Raw genomic sequence first — 22,150 nt, 5'->3', positions numbered from 1 at the left:
TGCCGACCGGCAGCATGATCATGTTGTCATGCTGATAAAAAGCTATTTATGTAATACACCACACCATAAAAGTATAAATAAATGTTTACCTGCTCAACAAATAATCAGCGTCGGTTTTAAGTCCAAAGGTTTCTCTGAAGCTTCCTCCAACGGGCAACGGTGGACCCTATATTGATTCGGCTTTGAGTCCGGCGTTCTTCACATTTATTTTAAATATCTGCTCTTTCCTCAATTGACTTTCTCTTTATTCCAACCTTGACTGTTGGGGCGAGCAGGGGCCGCTTGCCGCTGTCTGTTTGTTGTTTTTTCTCCATTGCTGAGTTGACGCTGCCTACTTGCCAGCAAAATTTCATGTCGCAGGAGGGGGCAGGGTGGGGTGCAGTCGGGGGGAAACGCGAGTGGAGCAGGGATTGGATGAGAGCAGTTAACCAATGTAAGCTGTCCGGCCGGACAGCTTACATTGGTCAATTTCTCTGCGGGTGTACACCCAATAGAGTGAATGGATTTTTTTCATTCTTTTTTCTCTTCATATTGTTAGGATTGTACTGTAGAACCATAACCAGCATCTAAACGAGATTATTAATAATGAACAATCTTTGAAATCGTAGACCATAGCTTTAATTCCAAGACTCCTCAGAACAATACAGGGACATCAAAACCAGAACACAAACGTGATCCATACAAGAGACCAGTAAAAGCAGATCAGAACATCCAGACTTACAATTAACGACTAGCCACCATACATGAAAAACCAAGACCTTAAATACACAAAACAATGAGTAGATAATAGACTGCAGGTGTGTACAATGAAGGTAAGCATAACAACTGATAAGACAACATAAAGATACAGAAACCAAACAGGAAAAGAACATGGAAACAATGAAAATAGAAAGCACTTCAACATAAAAGTCCATACAAAACAAAAGACCCAGACCTGGGATCGTGACAGTACCATGGGGAATTGATTAAATGGTAGTTTGTCCCACCCTCACGGCAGTAAACACTCACCAGAGAAGAGATCTGGCAAGAAATTTTGATTAAAGATTATGATGACACATTAATAAAAAAAAAATAATGATGATGATGAATTAAAAAAATATATAATAGTGCACAAGTAAATTATTTATAATGCAATTATTCCATTAAAAAAAAAAATTCAAAATTAATTAAGCAAAGTGAAGTGCATCACATAAAAAATTTAAATAGAAACATACAATTAAGTATAGATTCAGAGTTTAATTTTTGGAGAGTTTTCATTCTTAAAAAGAGAAAGGAAGTAGCAAAGATATGGTGTAGTTCTGAACACAATAGATGGGAAGTTTACATATGCTGATGCTTTTTAAAGAGGGAGTATACAGAAAGTATTTTTACTGGCATACAGAAAGTAGACTAATTGCTCAGTGGTGATCCATGAAAGGGTGTTCAAAATGTTCCACTTCTCACTTCAACAGTTTGCATAGATGTCTTCGCAGGAGAGATTCTTGTTGAAAGTGGGGTTAATGTACTCATGTCCACATATCTTTGACTGAAACTGATGGCTTTTCGCTGCACTTGCAGACACATTGGCGTAAATGTCCTGATCTTGGTTTGTTTCCTGAAATGCATTCAAAAATTAGCTGTAAACTTGTACTTACAAGTTTATATATTTATTATTATATTTTATATATTTTATATTATACATTTGTCTTTGTCTAATCATTGCCTACTTGTTCAGATAAATTGGTTTTTATTTTTAATATGTTGCTGTGTATGTTCTCTGTATATATCGTATTGTTCTGTCGTCCTTAGTGTAGACTTCTGTTGTTATTTTGTTCTCATATATATATATATATATATATATATATATATATATATATATATATATATATATATATATATATATATATATATATATATATATATATATATATATATATATATATATATATATATATTATATATATTGTGACGACCCTGAGTCTTCCTGTCTTCCTATTGGGCAGGATGGAGGAAGTTTTTGATTGGTTCTTCTATGTTAATTGATGATTAACTTGAGTATATAAGAGTGGTGTGTATCATTTGAGGTAGGCACTCTCATGACAGTCATTCCCAGAGATGTCTCCTGTTCGGTATGTAAGACTTTACTGATTTATTTCAATTTTGCTTTTGTTTGTATTTATGTCATGTAGCATACATGATTTGTTTTAAAGTTTATTTATTTATTTATTTATTATCCCTAGACTTCTGTTTATCTTTCATTATTCATTGTTGTGTTATTTTTTTCAATTTAATAAACAATTTTCACTTATTAGAGACGTTGTTGTCTGATCCCCATTTTATGTTGCGACTTCAAACGAGCGGGTCGTAACATAAAATTGGGCGCTCGTCCGGATTGCTACATGCTTAAAGGGTTCCCACATGAAAAAATACTATATTATAGTAAAATTACTCTAGTAAATAATATAGTGTTTTTGACTATAGTACCATACTATAATAAAGATACTACAGTAAATTGTAGTATATTATAGTATTTACTAGGCTACACTTTGTTAATTTACTGTAGTATATTTACTATAGTACGGTTCAAAAACACTATAGTATTTACTAGAGTAATTTTACTATAATATACTATAGTATTTTTTCATGTGGGTTACTTCAGTGATTTAGCATTAGGCTTTGTATCAGTAGAAACCCGGTAGTATATTCAAATTATGGTACTTTCCCCCCTCATATCCCCCTGAGACAGAATTATGCATTTTATTTCTGGAAAAAATCCTCAGATGATGCAAATTTCGTCATTTTAGACTACAGCCACTAGATGGAGCTGTAGGGGAGAGATCTCACTCACAGAATGTAAGACACAGACGGCCGCACAGACAATCATAATAACGGAGCAATGCAGAGTAAGTGTTTCAAATTTTCAATGAATTCCTGTGATAGTTTAGCTTCCATATGCAATCTGAAAACGTGCCAGACTGGCGCTTAAAGGCCCACTCAAATCAATATAAAGTTTTTTAGCTTTTAGTATGATTATCTTAGCCTTAAGCTTATGAATAAGCTGGTGTGTTCCAAAACAATGACAAAGTTTGCATTTAGGAGATATAAGCATTCAAAACTAACAGCTGGAGCAGTTTGAGGGGAAATTACGTCAACACATTGAATAATGCTGCGCGTTCCAAGGCACTTCAGTTGGCCTTTAATGTTAAAGGAACACTCCACTTTTTTTGAAAATAGGCTCATTTTACAAGTCCCCTAGAGTTAAATAGTTGAGTTTTACCGTTTTTGAATTCATTCAGCTGATCTTTGTATCTGGCTGTAGCACTTTTAGCATAGCTTAGCATACATCATTGATTCTGATCAGTTCAGTAGCATCTCATTAAAAAAATGACCAAAGACACTTTCAATATTTTTCCTATTAAAAACTTGACTCTTCTACAGTTACATCGTGTGCTAAGACCAACTGAAAATGAAGAGTTCGGTTGCAAAACGCGATAAATGCCATTTTTTTGACATTTGGATTTTATTATTGGAAATCACTGTTTAGATGTACCTTAATCTATGTATGAATTGCTGCCATTAATAAGATTTAAAAATGTACATTTTAAGCCTACTACAAAATGTATTTTTTCACAAAACGCGATATCCGCCAGCCCAGTTTCTTTACAAAGTGCGATATAGAACGTTCTGCTGCGCGAGCTCAGTATGTCCCGCGAGGAGAGAGTCACCGCCGGTGAAGTGCTCCGAGTTTGCTCAGTGATTTAACGATAATATCAAAACAAAAAACATATTTTTAAAAAGAGGATTCAATAGGCTAACTAATAAAACGTTTACCATTTAATTGTTTATACTGTAGACGAGCTGTCAGTCACGTAGGCTAAGTCACTGATCAACAGCTGTCTGTCAGTCAGAGAATCAAAGCTTCAGAGTCAAGCTAACGTTATGGATTTCGATGACGGATTAGAGCCGGTCATTCCAGCTGCTGTTGGGAGAAAGAGGAAGGCATCTAAAGAAAATCAAAGGGAGAAGACAAATGGGCAAGGCATTCAGGGGAGGGAAAACATCCAAAGATTAATATTGGTCATCGTGCGACCGCGAGTAATGTTGGTCTGTGTCATGCCGACAAACTGTCAGATGAAGATGTAGCCTTCAACTTCACAAAAAATTATAAAAACGCTACAAAAGTGGACCAGGATAACATTGTTTCACTAGCTTTTCTTAATGGTATTACAGTAGTAGAATATAACCTAAGGTGGATATAGCGTTTTGCAAAAAAAAAAAAAAAAAAATGTTATGTTGTGTATGTTCTGGCCAAAACTAACTCGGAATCTTATTATTATTAATCAATCTTTGTATATACTATTCCATATATTTATGATGTATTGTTTTTTTAACCAATTTAAGATGTTTGACAATGTTAAGATAAATATGTTGCATTTTGGCATGGTTTTTGACTTATTTATGAACTATTTATGGACATAAAATTAAATAAAAAATATCCTAGATTTGAAGAATATTGTGTCCCTGGCCTTCACTGAGCTCAAGTAATAGTTTAATGTACAAAAAATTGTGAATGAACTTGACTGTTGATGTCTTAAATAATAATGTCAATAACCAACATTTCTCAAAATGGATATATCTCGTTTTGCAACGAAACTCTTCAAATGAAAATTAGCGATTTTCTACATATAGGCAAGGAACTACTTTCTCATTCCTGCGTAATAGTCGCTGATCTTCGTGGCCGTACCATGGCTGCAGCAGTGCAATGATATTACGCAGCGCCTGAAAGTAGCCTCCAGCTAGGGAACTTTTCAATGTGACCGGCACTAAAGGCCTGTACACACCGGGACGAATATCGCGCGCGCTTATCGCCAGCGTTTTTCGTGCCATTTTTCGGCGCGTCTTGAGTGTTCACACCCAAGCGATTTTCACTGGCGCTGCGCCGAGTGAACGTGCACATTCAGTAGATGCGCTCCCGGTACACAAGATGGTGCTGCGGCACTTTAAGCCTCTGACACTCGCTTGTCACACAGAAGGAGAAGAGAGACAGTATTTACGTGCTTGCCAAAACCATAGACATATTATGTAAATGGACAAAACCATTCACACACTTTTTGCTAACTTGCAAGCAGCATTAGCAGTTCATCTTCTTCTTTGTCTACTTACTACTTCTTCGTCGTATCAATGTGTGCACGGCAAGACTGTTTTGTGCTTGAGCGCCACCAAGTCGTGTTTTACTGTCACTTCAGCAGCTCCAGGCACGTGAACAAAAGCGCCGATCTCATTGGTCGGACAGTTTTTTTACGCGCCGCGTCAAAATAAAAAAACGAACCCGAGGCGGTTTTTTTTAAATGACGCTTTTACGCCTGCCGTTTTGCGCGTCGGTGTGAACACTCACATTGGCGCCCATTGTTTAGTCCCGAGGCGTTAAACGTCGGCGATAAACGCGTGCGAAAATCGTCCCGGTGTGAACAGGCCTTAAGTTTGTGTAGTTGCAGAGAACCTCGTGTTCGTGTAGTTGAAAATCTGTTCAACGGCGTATTCAGTCAGACACAGAGCAGTGCGGAAGAAGGCAATCAGGGCTTAGGAGCATGAGATGGATATAAATGAAAGAGAAGATGCTTTTTATATAGATGAATTTAGCTTTTCAGACATTTTGACAGCCCTATTAGCCATGGTTCTGTGTGTTGTAAAGGGCTGTGATAGTAAGTCGAAGATGTATACTACCACAATGTTTCACAGAATACCAACGAATCATTGCGCCGCTGCAGCCATGGTAGGGCCGCGAAGATCCACGACTATTACGCAGGAATGAGAAAGTAGTTCCTTGCCTATAGGTGTAGAAAAACGCAACTTTTCATTTTCAGTTGGTCTTAGCACACAATGTAACTGTAGAAGAGTTAAGTTTTAAATAGGAAAAATATTGAAAGTGTCTCATTCATTTTTTGAATGAGAATCTAATGGACTGATCAACGATATATGCTAAGCTATGCTAAAAGTGCTACCGCCAGATACAAAGATCAGCTGAATGGATACAAAAACGGTAAAACTCAAATATTTAACTCTAGGGGACTTGTAAAATGAGCCTATTTTCAAAAAAAGTGGAGTGTTCCTTTAAAGTTACCTCAGCTCTTCATGATGAATTAAATCTGACACTGCTGCGTCTGTGCCGTGACTTTCGTTCGGCTCACTCACACTTTATTGAAAAGACGCGTTCAGTTTTTAATTGATTGTAAATTATTGTATTACCATGAAGATCAAAACGACGGTGTACGGAGTGGCCTCGTAGGGCAACGAAGCAAGTGCATTCTGGGAGTGGTGTCTTTCATCCACATAAGAAAAAAATACATTTTCTGTCTTTTCTCTGTCTAGAAGGCACCAAATTAAAAAATAATTTTACATTTCTACTACATAAATGACCCAGTTTAAATACACATTCATCTTCCCAGCTCTAAAGTACCCGTTTAAGTAAAAGTTATTTATATGGCAATGTGTAGACAAATTACCTACCAACATTGTGATTGTCCTTTAGGTTAATCATTTGAAATAATAAAAACAATATGATGTTCAAACTTTTGACTCGTTTCTTTAATAACTACATAACACAATACTTGTACTTTTACTTTCAGTACTTGAGTAGTACATTTTAAAATAAACTACTTGCAATACTTAAGTAGAATTTTTTTTGAATACTTTAGTACTTAAGTGTGGTGCTTAAAGAGCACTTCAACTTCTACTCAAGTCACTTTTTTGATAAGGAACTTGTACTTTTACTCAAGTATGTGTCTCTAGTACTTTATACATCTCTGATTAGTTGGTAGGTAGAGCACAAGAAGTGTATTCAGTGTTGACTATGGAACAAAGTGATGACTATGATGTTGTTAAGTCTGCTATTTTTGCATGCTTATGAGTTGGCACCTGAGGCATATCGGCAGAAATTTAGGAGTCATTTTAAGGCTGACAAGTACGCGTATCTTGAGTTCGCTAGAGAGAAAGAGAACCTGTTTGACCGTTGGTGTTCCTCTTTAAAAGTTACAACTAAGAAACAGCTTAGAGAGCTGATCCACCTTTTATGTAGCGACTTCAAACGAGCGGGTCGTAACTACATACATACATACATGCATACATACATACATACATACATATAACATACATACATGCATACATACATATAACATACATACATACATATAACATACATACATACATATAACATACATACATACATATCTATCAATCATTGCAGAAAATATACTTACACTTCTGTGTGTTTTTTTGCACCTGCATATACCATAAAAAGAAAATATTCTCATTTATCTCAAATAATGTTATATTTTATATAATTTATCATTTAATATCTAGCGAGACCCTACCTTTTGTAGATCAGAAGAAAAGAAATTGCAAATATAAGCAATGAGAGCGGTGCCAAAACTGCAGGGAAAACAGTGAATGATATGTCTGCAAAAACAAAGAGAACTTTTTGTGCCCGTTCATTGCATCGGTTTAATGTCTCAACATGCATAACTAATAATTTTTTTCAGTCGCTTTGGCTCATTTTTTTAAACAGTCGTAATATTCTTTAAACTGTACATGCAATTGTTAAAATGATTTTATGGGAAATAATGACTACTGCATGTCTGTAAAATGTAGTAACTCACTCAAAGCATTTAATTCATGCTTCAAAACCTAGTTATTGTGTCATTAAATTGGCCAGTGCCACCAAAACTATACTAACTCTTTTCAAAAACAAAACTAAGCAAACAAGAAACTAAGTATTGAAAGGCCATGTACTTCTTTTTTTAAGAAGAAAAAATCTAATTTGAGAATTGAGCCAAAGCGATTGAGCAAAACAGTAATGCACAAATATATGGTGAAGCTCTACAGTAGGGTTCCTCAAATCCGCTCATAGAGGGCCACTGGCCTGCAGAGTTTAGTTCCAACCCTAATCAAACACACCTGAACAAGCTAATCAAGGTCTTCAGTGCAAAGCCACTTGAAGACAAGCCTGCAACCTTAGCCGAAAAAAAGCGTAAAGCTAGCTAACGCTGCTGTATACACCAGAGGCTGTTTTTTTTAATGGATGCCATGGAGGAGATCGGCTTCACTACGATGAATAAATTTGTGAGGAAATAGCTTATCATTTAATGAATCGAGAGTCTATCGGCTAATCTTCAGCATTTTTGCTCCTAAATGTGCTGTATATAATTTAATGGTGCGTTAATTCACACCAGATATGAATGAAGTGAATAAATCGTGAGTATTTGGGCGCCTTTTAACATTGAGTTTACTCGTTTCATTCGTGCGTGAAATTCACTACACAACAGACGCGATTTAAACGTCATGGGAGGGGCTTCTTCCAGTCAGCTCGTCTCGTTGCGAAATGACATAGATTGTTTTAAAATACGGCGAATAAGCTCCATTTGCCGGCTTTAACTAGCTTGTAGTCTCAATAGGGTGAATTCACGGTGATTGGGACACTTTTTCAAATAATGTCCCAATCACCCTGAAATCACCCTATGTATAACTCAAATTGAGTAAAGAGTGTTTTTTTTACTTACCAGATTGTCCGACCTCCTCACTCACTTTCTTCCAAGCAAGATCCTTTTTTCTTCCTGTTTCTATAAGTATGAAGATGTATTGTACCGCTCCGGGTATCCACATATAATTTTGTCCTCATTGTTGTCACTACTAGAGAATGCTCCTGATTGGTTAACGCGGCGCGAATATCCGCCAAAGTTCAGATTTTTCAACTCGGAGTCACGAGTCATTCGTGCGAATCACGCCGCAGAATGCCTATTCACGTCTTTGCGTGAGCGTCGAGTCTGTGGAGGACGGGGCGGGTGACAATGCTGTTTTATAAGAGAAGTCAAGGACCTTGTACCTCCTACATACTTCCGCTCAATTTTCATTTTTCTTCAGTACTACGTCTGGGACTGCTGTATATGCTTAGGTTTTCTCCCCAACAATTTTTTACCGGTCCAATCAGCGAACAGAGGGAGTGGCTGAGAGCGATGACGTTGATGTCGTGCACTAGTTTGAGTTGTAGTTCAGTAATGGCGGCGGTGAAAGATGCGAGTGTGTGGCACTGGCATCGCTGACGAATGTCCAGAAGTTAAAGCCGGAGTGTGGTGAGGTGGACGAGTGGCCGAGACATGGGAGGAGTGAGCGAGATCGGTGTGCGGGATTGAGAATGAGACACATCGTGCTCCCTCATGAGAGGACTCGAGACCGGAGGCATATGAGCAAGGATGAGCAACACTGGAGAAGGACGAGAGAGGACCTGGGGTCCGTTTTTCGTACGTCGCTAACTCAGTTAGCTGGATTTGATTGTTGACGATTTGACATGATCTCGGATTTTTTGGTTCTTCGAAGCTCATCCTGGACTTGCTGTCATAGTAACAGGTCCGTAAGGCTAAACCTGCTCATGAGCAGGCTTATTCCATGTAAACAGGATTAGATTGCATCTTGAGCTGATACTTAAAATCTGTCCCAGCCACTACTACTTTATTACAAGAGTTCATTACTGAACCAGGGGCAATAATAATAATTTTAAATAATAATAATATAAAAATGTTATATTGTATATGCATATGAGAATGTATATAATATTATAATGTTGTATATAATAATATAGACACAGCCACTTGATTGAGCGATTTATTTGTGATGGAATAATTACTTTATAATTTTATTGGAGGTTTACACATGTGTTGTACAGTTACTCTGAGCCGTGCATTCATTTAAGTGATCACGGATATTATGGGATGGCTTGATGCAGCGCAAGAGATGCAGATCATTTGATCTTGACCCTTAAGAAACTTTAATACGGTCACGTTACAAATCTGCTCCAAATTGAATTAAAAATTAAATTACAACATTGAAATAAAAATGTAAAGGGTGTACAAATACTGTATAAAATCGTGAATATAAATAATTGGTAATCATGTTACGAAAAAAAATTTGTATAATTTATCAATAATAACTTTTATGGTGGTTTGGCTGTTTCCTTATAAAGGTCCAGAAATTTGTGGGGTTTTTATTGTATAATTTGTCAAGTTTTTTGCCAGGTGGCTTTTTTAATTATATGATGTCATTACGTTGCTGTCTTGACGCCAGCCAATCGCTGCATTGCTGATCGTGGTTTCGAGTATCAAATATTATATAAACAAATATTTTAAATAATGCCATGTGCAAAAATGTAAATAGAACACTGCTGATTAAGAGCAAGAGCAAGGCTTGGACAGGGCACCTCTGATAGATCAGCAGACTGTGTTGCATATGATCATCCTCTCAGTGATCTAGTCCTGTCACTCTAGATGCACAAGTATTTATTCTAGGTTCTTACTAAGAAACACTAGCATGTTTACATTTTCAGGTTTCAGGCAGGATCTGAGACATGTAACAATGTTTCCTCCTGAGCTGAAAACCCGCTCTGATGGGGAGCTAGTGGCTGGTATACAGAGATACATTTTTGCCACCTTACTTAGAGTGGGAAAGTATACATGATGCTTTCTCCACCATTCCAGTGGATTTTCCTCACTATCCAGCAAGGGGGACACCAAGTAACTACTCAGCTCTGCTTCTATTGTTTGCTGAAGCGACAAAGTGGGTGCAGTTGAAGGACTTGCCACACTTCCTTTGAAAAAACTTCCCAGTGACCTCTTTGGCTTCTTTGCTTCAGATGAAGTTGAGGGCTCTGTACTCTCTGCACTCTCTGCAGGACTTTCCCTGTGGACTGTAGCTGCTGACTCCATCTCGGTTTTAATTTTCTCCTGAATGGTGGGAACATGCTGCGCAGAAATGTATGAGGTTTTAAATCTTGGATCAACAAAACTGGCAGTGTCCAGTAGCTCTTCTGTTGTGGGGTCTGAGTACTTCCGCTTAAGGTACTCAAGGATGCTGGTTTTGAGCGTTTTGGTCAGCTCTGTCTCATCTTCCTCCTCAGCCAGCACTCGTGAATTGAGGATGTGTAGGATTGGCTTCACGAATGAAATGGTCACATACACTTCCCCTGACAGGGCTGTTTATACTCGGTAACGTGATTGTGCTCCAGGTGTTGAAACAAATTGCTTGTATTACCTTTAGTTGTCGAAACTGTCTTTCTGCAGTGTTTACATTTAACTCGATTTTGTTCGGTGTCGTCTTTACTGAAGCCAAAATGTGTCCAAACGACGGACATTGACGGGGTGGAGTCACGTGACTGTGTGCACGTGGCGCGGCAGTATGTTTTTAAAGGGAAAAAAACGAAATAACCGACATGGGAAAATTACGTCGGTTAGAGGTTCTGAATGTCGGTTTCGGTTATTTTTCGATTAATCGTACAGCCCTACTCCCTGCAGTTCAGGACTAACCTGATGAGAGGGCTGCTGGAGGAGTACAGCACACCGCGGTGTCCAGCCAAAGGAGGGCGATCTGCCTTAGACACTCCTCTGCGCCTTACGGCCAGGCATTTTCTCTCTGAAGTCCCTCAGACCACTTCCCAGGGCAGCAGGACCAGGCGGCACTGCAAGGTCTGCCTCTCCAGCACACGGAAGAGCAAGCAGAGGCGTCTTACCAAGCACATGTGTGTGCCGTGCAACACTCCCTTGTGTGCGGTCCCTTGCTTTGAGGAGTACCACACACTGAAGAAATATTAAATGTGTATAAAGTCAGAGTTTATTTATGTTTATTAATTGTAATTATATTTGTAATTTATTTAGTATAAACATATGTATATAGTTTGTTTTAAAGATTTTTTTTACCAGAGTATATTTATTGTTTTGTTTATAATACTATTTTGATTGTTGTTCATTGTAATCATATTTATAATTTTTGTAATTTTATTAGAAAGTGTGTATGTATGTATAATAGTTTAAACAAAAAACATTTAGCTTAAATTGAAGATTTAATAAAACATGAATGAAATGTGTAAATTTTGCAATTTCTTTTTAACAAATGACATGCGTTTGAATTATACTAAACTTATACAACACATTTCTCACTAGTAAAGCAGAGAAAAGGTACATGGTATTTGACATCATGTAAACTATATATATATGCAAGCTAATAGTGAGGCGTGACCATTCTGCTTTGCTAGTGAGATATAAAACTCAGTAACAATATTAACACTAAAACATAAATAATATATAATTTATTCATGTTACGTATCAAGTCAACTGAACCCTAATAACTTTACCGAATGCACGGAGCATATTTGCAATGTGCAAAACGACAAACATGACATTTGAACGTCCACATTATTGAGTACTGTTCGTTTTACAAGAGAATTTTTAAAACATCTTTATTCATATTTATTGCATGCTTGTAAATAATTATATGTGCTCCAAAATAGGAAATGAAAACTAAAATATACTCACCAATTGTCACGCGGATGTTGTGAGGGAGATGCAAAATGCCGTGTGCAAGCGAATTTCAAAGCAGTGGGAAAAAATAGCAACATAAACATGTCAACCATAGTGTGTACACGCTAACAAATAATGTGAGAGGTTTTGAATTAAAAAAATAAAGCAAAACATTCATAGTGTTCACCTGCACGCGGTCATCCACCATGAGCGCCATTGTGACTGCAAAAACTCACGTGTCAAGGTTGATGTGTTACCATGGAAATTAGAACGCATGTCATTGCATAATAACGGTCGCAAAAAAAAAAACTCACGCCAGGCTGCCAGTCTGAATATTTAGAACGTACGTGCGAAAGGGTTAATGTGAGAATCAAAGGCGAACGGCGCGTGACATACGTCACGACCAAACATTAGCGATTGGTTATGGCAGATCCAGAGTGGCACTGGGCAGATCCAATAGTTTTAAACTTCAACAGAGTACCCACCTTCAAGGAAGTTAACGCTTGTTCAATGGAGAGTGGCCAGACTCTCTGTACAAATTAAATGTATGAGTACGAGAGACAATTGCGTGACATTTCGATTGCGTGAAATTCAATGACATCAAAGCTTTAATGTGAGTGGTTATCTAGGCACACGTACGTGATCCAAGTTAGCCATTATACTTTCTCCAATGGTAAGACCCACAAACCCTCTTATTTCCCAATAATAAGACAATCTCTCTTCAGAGTTACTAGAAAATTGCAGGTAGGTGCATTTGATCAGGATCTGAACTAAACCACGCATGACAGTGGCAGGGCAGGATTTGAGGAACCTTGCTCTGCAGTGCAGCCTCAAGCACAGACTGACCTGGGACATTGATCGGTAGGATTGTGGAGTTCATTGCACCGTGTAGGTTCTGTGCCTCACAAGTGTATTCCCCAGTATTCTCATGGGCCATAGTAAAGGAAAGCACAAGAGAGGCACCCACTTCTTCCACTCTGCCGTCCTTCTTCAAGAACCACCTGTGGTCCGTCGGAGGGTTGGCATTACTTTGACAGGTGAGGGTTAATTTATTACCAAGGCCGACTGAGCCTGTAAGAGAGATCCATGTTTCCTTAGGAGGATCTGTGGACCAGACAAAGAAGAATCAGTGTGTATTTTCAGAACGACCACAATAAGAGAAAAGCTGCAAACTGTGTTGGGTTAAAATCTCACACTCCACATTGAGGATGACGGTCTTGTGGCTGAGCATTGGTTTGTCCTGTCTGTTTAGCAGATGGATGGAAACACAGCTCACGTTCAGCTCATGATGACGGAATGATGGGCCGAAGTTCAAAATGGCAGAAACACTCTGTGTCCCATCAGCATTTAACTGTGTCCATTGTGTTATGTTGCCACCAAATGCAGGATCCCATGTTACATTTGGATAGTTACCGGGGCAAGGCACTGGAACGGTGCAAGTCAAATTCCCCACCTCACCCTCTCTGAGTACCGGCAAATTCACATGCGGCTCAGCCAAGGAGTCTATCAGGATATGGAGAGGAGAAAGAATGGTGTTCATTTGTAGAAACTCATTTACATTTACAAATAATAATGGTTGCACTTTATTTCTAGATGCCCTTGTTACCTTGTAATTATACAAATAAGTTCCAGGACACATTTATCAATACATTAATAAGATGATACAATTACTAAAGACTTTTGGAAAAACAAAACTCAGACATGAAGTCTGATCAAGTTTGCAGCTTACTCTGGGTACACACAGAGAAAAAAAGGTGTCAAAATTGTACCTTTAGGGTTACAAGAGCTTGTCACTGGGGCAGTACTCTTAAAAGCACATCTTTGTACCTTTTTAATACCGCAAAAAGGTTCAAAGTAGTACCTTAAGGTATTGTTATTAGATACTAATTTGAAACTTTTAGGAGTAAAAAAAAGGTACAAATATGTCCTTTTAACCCTCTACAGCAAAGTGTTACCCTCAGGCAATGGAACGTTTTCTTAAGACCCTTCAGTACATTTCTTTAAATGTTTGCAATCAAGAATGGTTCAAAAAGAATCAAAGAACAGCCGATAAGGTGTGGGAGTCACATCAAGCACCATTTGAAAGTGGGTCTTCCTTTTCTGGGATCGTAAAATGAGATGTATTCAAGGATGTCTTTGGACTTTCTCATATTATCATGTATTAGTGCACGATATAAGCTCTAATTATAGTTGTATATATTTATTTTTGATATCTTGACATTTTTTAAAAAGTTTTGCTCTCTGAGCATTGTCTAATGATTTGTGAATTAATATTAATAAGATTTGTGAATTATTTTGTGAATTTTCTCTTTGATTCTATACCATTGTCAAAAAATATATTTTTTAATCAGTAACACGTTCCCAAATGAACCAAGAAATGATGTGGAAGCATTTTTATCATGTGCTATCAAAATGTGTGCTGTATAGAGGTACCTAAAGGTACAATTTTGACACAATTTTTTCTCTCAGCTAACACAGGAAGTGTGCGTGTGACTGACGTTAAAGAAAGCTTTTTGTTTTCCCATGTTACATTGAAGTAAGTTTTCAAGGAATTTCAGTGTTTGGAAAAGAGATTAAACTTAGCCAATTAGCAGATGATACCACAATTTTTGTCAAAAATAGTGACTAATTGGATGAAGTTATTCATCATTATTATCTGAAATCTCTGGATTAAAGATGAATAAGAATAAGTCCACTTTATTCTATTAAAGACTGTGTGTTGAAAGAAATGTGTGGTATACCAATTTAAGACAATATCACATGCCTTGGGATAAAGGTATGTAAAGATTTGAGTTAAAGAAGCCAGTTACATTTTGGGCCTATTATTGAGAAAATTTAAAACAGATTCAAGATGTGGCTTATGAGAGATCTGTCCCTAAATGGATCTCAAGGTCTGTTTATATATGTATGTCAGCAGACGTTCCAAATGTTGTTAGGGAATTAGATAAGATTCTTTTTCATTTTATTTGGAGGAAGAAAGTACACTATTTACGGAAAGATATTCTAAATAATAATAGAGACTTTGGTGGCCTTGAAGTTTTAAATTTTACAGATCTCAATAATGTGTTTAAGATTAAATGGATAATAGAATTTATTAAAAATAAAGATAATATATGGAATGTTTTCCCAAATTACATATTTAACTCTTGAAATGTAATTTTCCGGTTGAAAAAATCCCAGTTAAACTGGCAAACTTTCATAAGCAGGCACTGCTGGCTTGGCAATCAATATATAAACATAACTTTTCACCGCATCGATACTTTATATGGAATAACAAAGATATCTTGTACAAACAATCTTTAATAAGACTTGGCACGACAATGGAATTCTTATTGTTAGTCAGTTGCTTCTGAATTTCTCAATAAATGTATTATTCCTGTGAGGCCAAAAGAATAATGCTATTATCTTTGATGCAATCCCTGGCAGAGTTGTATCACTATTACGAAATCCTGGATTTTATCTTTTAAACGTTGATTGTCAAACCAGTTTTTGTAGTGATACGATATTTATTGGGGATATTCATATAATAATAGATAAATGCAGTAACATATATTAGAAATATTTTAAAAACAAACTATTTGCCTTGTTCAACAGTGCTTTGGTCTACTAAATATGAAAATATTAACTGGAAAGAGTATGGTCAATTACAAACAAAGTTTTTTATTAATAATACAATTAGAGAGGTATTTAAACAGAATTTACCCTGTTAAGGAGTTACTTAAACGTTTCCATGTGAATATTGAAAACGTATGTGAATTCTGTGGCAATGCCAATGAATCTGACTCATCTTTGTTTTGATTGTATATATTAAAAAAAAAAGTTGGTTTGTTTCTAATTTCATTTCTAGATTGTTTGGAACATGTATACAAATTGATCTGTATGACGTAGTATTTTTCTTTGTACAAGACAATGTTGATTCCAAAAGTATGATGAGCTTCCTTGTACAACTTTTTATTTTACTTGGGAAAATATCACATTCACGTAAAAAAAAAAAAAAAAAGCAAGAAAGACCAATGAAGCTTTTTGTTACTTTAAATTGTTGTAATTTTACCCCTGGCATGACTTACTTTAATTTTCATATTCTTATGTTTTTGTTTTATACTTGTTGTGAGTTGTATTTACAATTTTTTTATATATTTTTTGCATTAATAATAAAAAAAAAAATTACATTGTTACACCAGTAGAAGGCGCCAAGGGAACATCTTTAAAGATGCTGATTCATTCAGTTACGAACCAAGGGCAGTGATAGCCAGTATTTCAGATACAGGCCTATTTGAAATACAAAATACTATTTAATAAAATGTAATTTGTATTTAAATACATTTAAGTTTAGTATTTTATTAGGCTACTGATTTCCTGTATCAACTAGTTCAGGCCCTCGCTTTCACTCGCATGAGCTGCAGCTGTATATGTGTGATAGATATACGACTGGAAATGTAATGGTTATTTGTGTAATTGTTTATATTTTCATATGCATATTATTGTTCCCTACTTGAGTTTGTAAATTTATATTGTTCAATAACAAAAAAGCTGATTTTGTATGTTTCTAGAGCACAGTGTGAGAGAATTCTTTGCATTAAAGGGTTAGTTCACCCAAAAATGAAAATTGTCATTAATTGCTCACCCTCATGTCGTTCGACACCCATAAGACCTCCGTTCATCTTCAGAATGCAAATGTAGATATTTTTGTTGAAATCCGATGGCTCAGAAAGGCCTCCATTGGCAGCAATGACATTTCCTCTCTCAAGACCCATAAAAGGTACTAAAGACGTCGTTACCAAGTCCATCTCACTACAGTGGTTCTACAATCATTTTATGAAGCGACGAGAAGTTTTAATGCACAAAAAAACAAAACAAAATAACGACTTTATTCAACAAGTTCTTGTCTTCCGTCTGGGCCTCTGACGTGAACTCACGAAGCACCACGACGCATGCGCGAGAATATGACGTAGAGCCTGTGTTCGGGCATCCAGGAAATGCACACTTTAGCACCATTTTGACCACTACGCCAAGACCTAAAGCATGACAGCTCAGATATGGGGCATCTTCCTCTGCTTTTAAACAAAGCTCCTCGCTTCCAGGTCATGTGTCAGAACGCCGGCCAGGCCCGGGTTGGCTAATCGGGAGCACCGGGAACATTCCCGGTGGGCCGGTCTGTTTTTTTGGCCACGAGGGCCGTTGTTATCATGGCACTGGGTTGAAATATGGATGCTGTCCCTAGGCTGCCTGCACTCACAGCAGCCCCACTTTTTTATTTAATATTTTACCGCAGTCCAACTCTTTTTATTTATTATTTTACCGCAGTCCCACTCTTTTTTATTTAATATTTTCTCGCAGAGTGCAGCCTGCAGGTTAATGATGACGTGATTATCTTTTCACTCCCTGGCCCCGCCCCCGACACAGCACCTTGCAAGTTGCTCAAAATAAAAAAAGTCAGATAAAAATGGATAATAGGAAGCGCAGAGGCGGCGCTGAAAAGGCCAGAATAAAAAAGAAGAAAGCTTTGGAAACTGACGCGGCCAAATGTTCTAAGCTGAGCACATTTTTCCTCAAAAAAACAAATGAAGACGACGAGGCCGGTAAGTAAGCTAACGTCAAGGTAGTTAGGAGCAGTGCGAGATGCTAGCGACCGTGCAAAACAACGTTGTCTGCAAACCACGTTCATGTATCAAACTTTTTCTTGTAGCTCTTCAGCAGCAGGCACCTCTAGTCCGGTTTGCTGCTAACAGTGAAGAGCAAGGCCCAGTAACGTTACCAAGCACCAGTAATGAGCCCAACACACCAGAATGGGCAGGTAGGATTGTCATTCAGAAGAACTAGTAATAGTAACGAAGAGCCCTGCTCAATGAAAAATGCCCAGAGATAATTAATGATACCTGATGATTCAGCAATACATTAATGAAACTGACTTGACTTGATTTGAAAGCTTTGTAAAAAGGGGATATTTGTGGTGAGAAATAAATGTAACAAATTTCATTTAGTGTCAGAAAGAGAGCCAGGACCCAGTTGTGAAGAGACTTATGCTCTCACTGTGAAAGACAGGTAAGCTGTTATTGTACCATAGTGTGTGAAGAAGCAAACCTTATGCTTTTCTTACTTAGTATCTTACTTGTTTCCAGTTCAAATATATAAATTATTCTTAATTCAAGATACATTTACTAGACAAGTGAAATGGCATAAGAAATGAGGTCTTGTTTTCTGGAGAGAAAAAAAACACCCTAAAAAATATTATTATTTTGCTTAAAACAAGCTAAATCTAAAATCTGTCTCGATTCTTTTTTGGCTGGAGTGATAGGGGTAAGGGGAAGGGCCAGATAGCCCTTCAAACTAAGATTTTTTAGGACCACACTTCGAACGAAGGGGTATGAGGAGTTTCCCTCCACCGACTACCGTGCTGCATAGAATGTGTGTGTGCTGCCACTCGGGATCGATCACTTATTGCGTGTCGCCTGGCTGCCGTTTCTCCATAGCTTGCTAAACACACTATTTGGGTGATTTGAACACATATTAATAATAATTAAAAAATATATATCTGGTCATCCTTCATAACGCAGTCGATATTTACAATACATATCGTCTGTAAACTCTCGCGTTACCAAGGCAACGACTGACTATGTATGAACATTATCGCAGCACCACAGTGGATAACGAAACCATATCCGTACCGGCCGGCTCGGACCAGCACGGAAGAGAACGGTTAATAAACATAGAGAACAGTTTGGTCCAATGGAAAAGCGGCTTCACTAGTCTTGTATGTTCTGTATTCTGTATCATCTTAGGAAACTCTGGCTCATATGTTTTTGAACTGAAAACTAGCGCCATTTTATTAAGTCCAAATACAGCGCAAAACTCTGTTGGGAGTGAGTAATTTGTTAAACGTGCTCGCGTCTGATCTGTTAGATATAGACTACACACTTCATTGCTGTTCATACTGGTTAAATGTCACAGGATTTTATTATAAAAGAAACGGGGTATGATTATGTGTAATGGTGTCCCATTTCTTAGGGGAATATTTTCACCCCTACGCCTTGGAACTCTGTTTCAAGGGGCAAGGGGAACAGGTAGGGGAAGGCGAAGGGGTATAGAATAGAATTGGGATTGGGCCTTAGCCTAGTGTGGGCTTGATACACTTAGCCTACTGTGGACTTGATACGCTTAGCCTAGTGTGGACTTGATACGCTTAGCCTAGTGTGGGCTTGATATGCTTAGCCTAGTGTGGGCTTGATACGCTTAGCCTAGTGTGGGCTTGATACGCTTAGCCTAGTGTGGGCTTGATACGCTTAGCCTAGTGTGGGCTTGATACGCTTAGCCTAGTGTGGGCTTGATACGTTTAGCCTAGTTTGGGCTTGATACGCTTAGCCTAGTGTGGGCTTGATACGCTTAGCCTAGTGTGGGCTTGATACACTTAGCCTAATGTGGGCTTGATACGCTTAGCCTAGTGTGGGCTTGATACGCTTAGCCTAGTGTGGGCTTGATACACTTAGCCTAGTGTGGGCTTGATACACTTAGCCTAGTGTGGGCTTCATACGCTTAGCCTAGTGTGGGCTTGATACACTTAGCCTAGTGTGGGCTTGATACACTTAGCCTAGTGTGGGCTTGATACATTTAGCCTAGTGTGGGCTTGATACATTTAGCCTAGTGTGGGCTTGATAAGTTTAGCCTAGTGTGGGCTTGATACGCTTAGCCTAGTGTGGGCTTGATACGCTTAGCCTAGTGTGGGCTTGATACGCTTAGCCTAGTGTGGGCTTGATACGCTTAGCCTAGTTTGGGCTTGATACGCTTAGCCTAGTGTGGGCTTGATACGCTTAGCCTAGTGTGGGCTTGATACACTTAGCCTAATGTGGGCTTGATACGCTTAGCCTAGTGTGGGCTTGATACGCTTAGTCTAGTGTGGGCTTGATACGCTTAGCCTAGTGTGGGCTTGATACGCTTAGCCTAGTGTGGGCTTCATACGCTTAGCCTAGTGTGGGCTTGATACGCTTTGCCTAGTGTGGGCTTGATACGCTTAGCCTAGTGTGGGCTTCATACGCTTAGCCTAGTGTGGGCTTGATACGCTTAGCCTAGTGTGGGCTTGATACGCTTAGCCTAGTGTGGGCTTGATACACTTAGCCTAGTGTGGGCTTGATAAGTTTAGCCTAGTGTGGGCTTGATACACTTAGCCTAGTGTGGGCTTGATACATTTAGCCTAGTGTGGGCTTGATACGCTTAGCCTAGTGTGGGCTTGATACACTTAGCCTAGTGTGGGCTTGATACACTTAGCCTAGTGTGGGCTTGATACATTTAGCCTAGTGTGGGCTTGATAAGTTTAGCCTAGTGTGGGCTTGATACACTTAGCCTAGTGTGGGCTTGATACATTTAGCCTAGTGTGGGCTTGATACGCTTAGCCTAGTGTGGGCTTGATACACTTAGCCTAGTAGCCTAGTGTGGGCTTGATACGCTTAGCCTAGTAGCCCGAGTGTGGGCTTGATACGTTTAGCCTAGTAGCCTAGTGTGGGCTTGATATGCTTAGCCTAGTGTGGGCTTGATACACTTAGCCTAATGTGGGCTTGATACGGTTAGACTAGTGTGGGCTTGATACGCTTTGCCTAGTGAGTGCTTGATACACTTAGCCTAGTGTGGGCTTGATACGCTTAGCCTAGTGTGGGCTTGATACGCTTAGCCTAGTGTGGGCTTGATACACTTAGCCTAGTAGCCTAGTGTGGGCTTGATACGCTTAGCCTAGTAGCCCGAGTGTGGGCTTGATACGTTTAGCCTAGTAGCCTAGTGTGGGCTTGATATGCTTAGCCTAGTGTGGGCTTGATACACTTAGCCTAATGTGGGCTTGATACGGTTAGACTAGTGTGGGCTTGATACGCTTTGCCTAGTGAGTGCTTGATACACTTAGCCTAGTGTGGGCTTGATACACTTAGCCTAGTGTGGGCTTGATACGCTTAGCCTAGTGTGGGCTTGATACGCTTAGCTTAGTGTGGGCTTGATACGCTTAGCCTAGTGTGGGCTTGATATGTTTAGCCTAGTAGCCTAGTGTGGGCTTGATATGCTTAGCCTAGTGTGGGCTTGATACACTTAGCCTAATGTGGGCTTGATATGCTTAGACTAGTGTGGGCTTGATACGCTTTGCCTAGTGAGTGCTTGATACGCTTTGCCTAGTGAGTGCTTGATACACTTAGCCTAGTGTGGGCTTGATACGCTTAGCCTAGTGTGGGCTTGATACGCTTAGCCTAGTGTGGGTGTGGGCTTGATACGCTTAGCCTAGTGTGGGCTTGATACATTTAGCCTAGTGTGGGCTTGATACGCTTAGCCTAGTGTGGGCTTGATACGCTTAGCCTAGTGTGGGCTTGATACGCTTAGCCTAGTGTGGGCTTGATAGGCTGGGGCTTGATACGCTTAGCCTAGTGTGGGCTTGATGCGTTTAGCCTAGTGTGGGCTTGATGCGCTTAGCCTAGTGTGGGCTTGATACACTTAGCCTAGTGTGGGCTTGATACACTTAGCCTAGTGTGGGCTTGATACATTTAGCCTAGTGTGGGCTTGATAAGTTTAGCCTAGTGTGGGCTTGATACGCTTAGCCTAGTGTGGGCTTGATACGCTTAGCCTAGTGTGGGCTTGATACGCTTAGCCTAGTGTGGGCTTGATACGCTTAGCCTAGTTTGGGCTTGATACGCTTAGCCTAGTGTGGGCTTGATACGCTTAGCCTAGTGTGGGCTTGATACACTTAGCCTAATGTGGGCTTGATACGCTTAGCCTAGTGTGGGCTTGATACGCTTAGTCTAGTGTGGGCTTGATACGCTTAGCCTAGTGTGGGCTTGATACGCTTAGCCTAGTGTGGGCTTCATACG

General features: G+C 38.9%; 1 protein-coding gene across 1 annotated transcript in view; it reads right to left on the bottom strand.

Moving 5' to 3' along the window:
• Nucleotides 1–522: 522 nt before the first annotated feature.
• The window catches only part of LOC307122470 (sialic acid-binding Ig-like lectin 7), a 42,203-nt gene continuing 20,575 nt past the window's right edge, over nt 523–22,150 (bottom strand). The window contains exons 5-9 of the mRNA XM_079846451.1: nt 13,512–13,820; nt 13,164–13,421; nt 7,350–7,434; nt 7,236–7,257; nt 523–1,594 (exon numbers count right to left, since the gene is read on the bottom strand). Of these exons, the coding sequence (XP_079702577.1) occupies nt 1,445–1,594; nt 7,236–7,257; nt 7,350–7,434; nt 13,164–13,421; nt 13,512–13,820 (824 nt within the window). The 3' untranslated portion in view covers nt 523–1,444. The remainder of the gene's footprint in view (nt 1,595–7,235; nt 7,258–7,349; nt 7,435–13,163; nt 13,422–13,511; nt 13,821–22,150) is intronic.

The sequence above is a fragment of the Gobio gobio genome, assembly GCF_949357685.1.
Source record: "Gobio gobio genome assembly, contig: scaffold_128, whole genome shotgun sequence".
NCBI lineage: Eukaryota > Metazoa > Chordata > Actinopteri > Cypriniformes > Gobionidae > Gobio > Gobio gobio.
This window is presented reverse-complemented; position numbering and strand designations above follow the sequence as displayed.